The 6,588-nt window shown below is 45.5% G+C and overlaps 1 protein-coding gene across 1 annotated transcript; it reads left to right on the top strand.

Moving 5' to 3' along the window:
• The first annotated feature begins 411 nt into the window (after nt 1-411).
• Nucleotides 412-4,312, top strand: LOC118211249 (transcription factor Sp5-like). The gene is made up of 2 exons (XM_035388315.1): nt 412-965; nt 1,903-4,312. Exons 1-2 carry the CDS (start codon nt 912-914, stop codon nt 2,983-2,985), a joined length of 1,137 nt encoding a protein of 378 aa, XP_035244206.1. The 5' UTR covers nt 412-911; the 3' UTR covers nt 2,986-4,312.
• Nucleotides 4,313-6,588: the final 2,276 nt, after the last annotated feature.

Below are 6,588 nucleotides of genomic sequence, written 5' to 3' on the forward strand. Positions count from 1 at the left end.
GAAAGTCTCTGCACTCAGACAACGTACTTGTTTCGATTTCATGTGAAATATCATTGGCATGAAAATAACTCCGGATAAAAAAAGGATTAAGATTTCAGAAAATGTTAACTGAAAAATACGTGAATAAAAGTAGCATAGCATACGCTATGTATTTTCAGATGGCATAGCCACTGTTCATTTATAAGAATACATTTAACGAGTGACTTTGTGCAAATGGTCTAATACGCTGTTTCAGAAAGAAAGTGACTTATATAACTACAGTCTGTGTACATGTACCGATTTGTGGCAAGTACAAAAATAAGTGTCCAGGCCTTTCAAACAAACTAATGGGTGGGGTTTAAAAAAATATATAAAATATGTTCATTGTCCTATTATCAGCTTAATCCCTAGTTACCCCCTCACATCTACCCCCCTCGTCGCCTCAGTCTTCATAAAACTCCCGCCCTACATGCAACCCCCCTTCACTGTCTCTCTCAATACATACATAAGAGACCGCGCGCAGGGGGGTCTTCTCACTATGCGGAAGATGCGATCCGTCCGCCTTTGAAATGGTCCCAGAGACGTGCAGCGATTGGCTCTCCCTCCACTTCAAAAGAAGGACACGGTGTTTGAAAGCCTTTGGTTATCAGAAGGAGCGCAGCCAAGAAAGTTTGTGCGAGTACAAAGCGCCAAGGCATGCGAAATAGGGAGACGACAGGCACTGACCTCCGGATTTAAGAAGCGTACAATTTAACCGGATTACCGCTGTATTCTTCACCTTCTTATCGTATCTCTCTGTGAAAACTGCGTGTTTCTGTGGCAGGCCTTTCGCGGACCCAATGACTTGATCTTTTTTCGGTCGTTTTCTGTCGCGGTAGAGCTTGCGTTCAGTGTTGCAGGTGAGAGTAGAAAGAACGCACTAAGGCACGCGCATGGCTGCACTGACGTTGCCCAGGACGGATCATTTTCTGCACGCCTTCTTACAGGTTAGTGATTCAATAAGGGTATTTATCATTTACAGTTATCAATAAGGCTACTGGGCACATTTTATTGTTAGTTATCATACCATAATAGCCTACTCTATAACTTTAATTGAACCTGGTGGCAAGGGGAAAATACTCTAAACTGAACTGTTGATCAGCAGAAAGTAGGGTACTATAAATCGGCCACACATTAAAATGTCCAGTGTTAATTCAACTCCAACAGTGTTAATTCAACAATTAACAGATGACATTTGGTCTCATTCTGGAATGTGGGACCAAATGGTATCTGTTAAGAGAATTAACTGTGTAGGCTATTTGTCACACTGCAAGATACATGCCGAGGAAATGTTATTGGTGTCAAAAGTAAATTAGTATGTATACTCATACTCGCAAAATTGTCTTTTTGTAATTAACAGACCTATGAAACTGAAAAACAAATTGTGGAAAACACATAAAATGTAACAATCATTAAAAAAATTTAATGGTCATTTACGCACAAATGAAAAATTTTCTGAAAGCATTCCAGAGTTCCAAAGAATATAACGTTTGATCACGCGCACGGGTCTACCGGAAATCACGAAAAGGGAAACTAACTTTGTTACTTCATGTTATGCCCCAATGAATCACCCGCCAACTTCAGTTGAGCCGGATTTGAGTTAGGTGAAATTTTACACATACTTCATCTGTCTATAGCTTTACTTGACACAAGAGGGTTGTCGCAAAGTATTTGTTGTTTTAAAACGAGAATAATTATTAATTTCCATTACCTGACTGAACATAATCATACATAATTTGTGGTTGTAAATTGCGCAGACTGTCAACAATTATCATTGGGACTTGTATAGTAAAATAACACAAAAATAAGTCCTGTCTTTAAAACATCAATTTTTCCAATGTGTGGTGCGTGTCCCTGACCCTCTGTTTCGCGTCTGTCTGGCAGGACCGGACGCCCAGCTCGTCTCCGGACAGCGGCTCGCACCCTCTCTCATTTCTGGCCGCTTCGGCGTGCGGGCAGCCCCGGCAGGCGGGCGGCGTAGGGGGGTCGGAGGGGGCCCCGCTGCCGTATGAGGGGGCGGTGGGCTCGGCCCCGGGCATGTTCCCGCTGTGGGGCGGCGAGGTGACGGCGGCCGGCGGCTCCGGGCTGGGCGCCCACCAGATGGCGCTGGCGGCGCCCAAGGTCCAGTTCCCGCCGGGTCACCCGCAGGCCGGCCCGGGCGGCCACTCGCACCACCACCACCACCATCATCACCACCACCACCACGAGCTGCCCCTCACGCCCCCCGCCGAGCCCCCGGCCTCCTACTCCTTCGAGCTCTCCCCCGTCAAGGTGCTCTCCTCCCAGGTGCAGGCGGGGGGGTCCTACTACCACCCCCAGCACGGCGGGATGGGCCAGAACTTCCCCAGCTTCCTCCAGAACTCCTCCGCCCGCCACCACCACCCCATGGAGGAGGGGCACCAGTGGTGGAGCCTCCCCCAGACCGGCGGGGGCGGGCCCGGCCACCCCTTCGCCCTGGGCCGGCAGCTGGTCCTGGGTCACCAGCCGCAGATCGCCGCCCTCCTCCAGGGCTCGTCCAAGGGCCTGCTGAGCTCCACCCGCCGGTGCCGGAGGTGCCGCTGCCCCAACTGCCAGGCCTCCTCCTCCGCGGGCGGCGGCGGGGGGGCGGCCCAGCTCCCCGAGGAGCCCGGCAAGAAGCGGCTGCACATCTGCCACGTGCCCGAGTGCGGCAAGGTGTACAAGAAGACGTCGCACCTGAAGGCGCACCTGCGCTGGCACGCGGGCGAGCGGCCCTTCGTCTGCAACTGGCTCTTCTGCGGCAAGAGCTTCACGCGCTCCGACGAGCTGCAGCGCCACCTGCGCACGCACACGGGCGAGAAGCGCTTCGGCTGCCAGCAGTGCGGCAAGAGGTTCATGAGGAGCGACCACCTGGCCAAGCACGTCAAGACCCACCAGGGCAAGAAGGGCAGGGGGGGCCAGGGGCACGGGCCCACCGACGCCCTGCTGAGGAACATCAAGAAGGAGTAGAGGGGCCTGTTTCAGGGTGCTATAGAGGAGACACCCACCCCCCCCCCCCCAAGATTACATTCCTGTTTCGCTTTAACGATACCCTACTTCTCAAATTCCGCTCCAGTCTTTGCCTTCATAGGGTACCTAGGTCTGTTCTCTGAGGAATACGAACCCAGGGAATTACACTGTTTATCACCGAAATGACCAGTCTTTACTGTAGGCAGGGCCAGTGTGGGTGCAGGCTGTTGTTCTCACCCAGAACTGCAACACCTAATTCATCAAGATCTTAACTAGCTGAATAAGGTGTTTAGTGCTGGGCTAGAATAAAAGCTTGTGCCCAACAACAGCCCTTTGTGGATAAGACTGGATGCACGAATCCTCAATGTTTGTATGTTTGCTTACAATACGTCACCATCCACAGTGGTTACAGAGTCAACATTTTATATTCGCGCTACAAATTTAGTTGTCCGTTGAAGTACTTCAGGTTAAGTTTATTGCTCAAGCCTGCAGCTGCAAACCTACTCTGTAAGGTATGCAGAAAGGCACGTCGGCATCTACGTGTCAACACGTTGAGGTCTGTTGACTTTTGCATGCTGGGCACATCCAGCAACATGGCAAAGCTTCACGGCCTTTCCAGCTCCTCGGATATACACGTGAATAGAAGTGACTGGGGTTCCACCGAAATTCCATTTTTCGGAGAACGGCGCTCGGCACCCTGCGGATGCTCTTCAGACTGGGTACTCCCTTTCCACGTCAGCGCGAGGTTTCTCGACTTGCGAACGATGACAATCAGCGCTCACCGGAGGACCGGCGGGGTCACATCCAAACCGCCGGCGCGAAGGACAATCTGGCGCAAGGAAAGCGTTCACAGCCCAAGACTGCGCTGATTAGCCGGAGAACGTGGAGTGGGAGACAGCTAGCCGTACGGCGAACGCGGCTAGCATGCGGCCGTTCCCTGCGTAGCGTGAATGATGGGGACGAGGGAGCAGGACTGCGTGGCTTCCTGCAGGAGTACACTTCCTGTGAAACGTCCCGCGGCTGTCCGATTCAGCGACCTGACCTGTTAGACTACTTCACTATGGTCTGTGGGCAACTATATAGATCTTACAGGGGTTTGATTTGGTCCGCAGATCCCAGCCAACGTGTGTGTGTGGGTGTGTGTGTGTGTGTATGCGCGCACACATATGTCTCCTTTTTATTACTGTGATTTTTTTTTATTGCTGTAAATATCTATTTCACTGAAGTAATTACTAAGTCAGTATATTTAATAGAGACTGTAGAATGACCAAGATAGCTGTATTTCAGAAACCAAATATATTGTTTTATATTTGAGTATAGCTTCTCCTTTTGGCAGAAATTAATTAAGGTACAGTTTATACATATCCATGGTAAATTATTCTGAATATTTTCTCTGTGTATGTATATTTTGGGAAAGAGCTCTTTTTGTGTTAGGAAAAAAAAGTGTGTTAATCATTACTGTAATAGACCACATTAAAATGTATTTCCCAATATGGCTTGAGTTGACATTATAGACAACAGACTGGCAAATCTTTAGTGTCATTTATACACTTTTTGAAACTATTTTTTGGGGTGCCCTCAATTATTACCATTATTCTCCTCTTCAAAATCACTCTCCTTGTTCTGAAAAGAACAAGGTATGTCACCATTCTGAATTTAACCCTGTATATATAAAATATTGATGTACTTAAATGTACATAAGTATGTTGACCCTATGTAAAGTGAAACGGCATGTAAAAAATGTTATTTTAAATGAAATAAAGATAACAAATGAAATCATGTCGTAATTAAAGTTTCTAAAAAATAAAACATTGCTTTTTCAGTTTCAACCCAGACAAGCAACCAGGGTGGAATTTTGACCACTGCGAACTTACACCAGCAATGATTTGTTTGACAGACACGGTAGTGTTACATATGTTTTTGTAATTTTCGGGTGGCTAAATCCTAGCACGTGACTGTGAAAATATTTGTGACAAACACGTGATGGTTGGTCCCACTGTATCAATATATATATTTCTCTGTCTACAATTATGGTAAAAACCGATTTTTAAAAAAACGAGCAAAACCAGAGCAGACTTCGGATATTTTTAGAACATAATATTTTGCATTATAACAATTAATGGACACTGTCCTGCAGATTTGTGCATTCAAATGACACTAAAATGAATGCCTTGGTTCCAAATGTGAATTAGAATTACAATGCTTTACTTCAAAACGCTGAAGTCGCTGCTGTTTAACATGAATGTTAATTTAAATATTCATTGTTTTGTCACGTTACATATAAAAGCCACTGCCAAATATAGAAAGTGAGTGCCAGGCAACGTTAACGGAAACAACTGAATAACAAAGCGTCCAGACATTTAACAAGTTTGACTGAATGGCAAGGTTATCAAAGTTCTTTTGTCTTTTGCCTCCAAGTTCGCAGTTGCGTGTGTGTCTGTAGACTTTTAATTAGTTTTCTTTTTTCTTTCTCTCAGTGGGAACGATTGTGTCAATAGTACGCCAGACAGCACTGGACAGGAATGGGGCCCCCCGCTGCGGCGATGACCCACCTCGGTGGATGGGAGCTCCCTTTGATTTTTGCCGTCTTGTGAAACTTAATAGCCTGAGACCGATTTCTACAGCCCCCACATGTTCACACATCCAAATCGCAATCACCAGGGTGTTAACTAACAATTCCCTGCACTCTGTATTTAAAAAAAAAGTTTTCCTTACTTTTTTTTAGGGCAGCCGGGGAGTTTTGGTAGCTGGAGTAAGGTCTCGGGTGTCAACGGTGACCGACGTCCACGTGAGATTCGCATAATCTCACGCATTGCGCACGTGAATTCGATACGACTGCTGACGAATCGAAGTTGAATACGAACACCTGGTCAACAGACTAGCTTAGTTAAGGCATTTTTAAAAATGTCACAAAAAAACAGGAATGCATATCATATTAGTGTGTTTACAATCCATTAGGTCTTTAAAATCTAAAAATGAAATATACAGAGCGTCTGCCAATTGCCAAAAAGTCTAATCTGCAACATCAGATATCTCTTAACTGAAGTGTAAAAAATAAAATGCCTTTTCCACCGTGTCAGTATTTTTTGCAAACTAGTCTACTTTGTCTTGATAACTTATATATTATATATATATATTATACATATTTTCTGCCCGTACTAAACACGTTTTAAGTCTCCTGCAAGTTTTACAATTACAAATACCGGCATTGTCAGAATCGATTGTTCTTAAACCAAATTTCAGAAAAGGTTATGGCTACATGTTTATAATAGCAAAATCTCCATCCTTGCGGGAGATTATTTCGGGAAGGGTGTAAAGGGAATGTTGGCTTTTATGTTTGATATTCTACATGGTTGTGTTTATGATTCATAACATTCTACAGGGTTGTGCACCAAAAATATGTTAGCCAACATTTTATATAAATGAACCCCATGAGACATACAGACAGGCAAACAGATCAACGGTAGAGGTGATCACTTCCATTCCACTTTATGTCAGTATTTGGGCTGATTTTAAAGAAGAAAAATTTTTTTTTTTGCTCTTCTGTTTAGACATACAGTTTAAAATGAAACATATATTAACTGCTTAAACGTGTGATTATGG

Source organism: Anguilla anguilla, chromosome 13 (genome assembly GCF_013347855.1).
Source record: "Anguilla anguilla isolate fAngAng1 chromosome 13, fAngAng1.pri, whole genome shotgun sequence".
NCBI lineage: Eukaryota > Metazoa > Chordata > Actinopteri > Anguilliformes > Anguillidae > Anguilla > Anguilla anguilla.

Coding starts and splice junctions, on each gene's coding strand:
- LOC118211249 (XM_035388315.1), top strand. CDS start 912: ATGGCTGCACTGACGTTGCCCAGGACGGATCATTTTCTGCACGCCTTC. Junction 966..1,902: donor TTCTGCACGCCTTCTTACAG/GTTAGTGATTCA, acceptor TCTGTCTGGCAG/GACCGGACGCCCAGCTCGTC.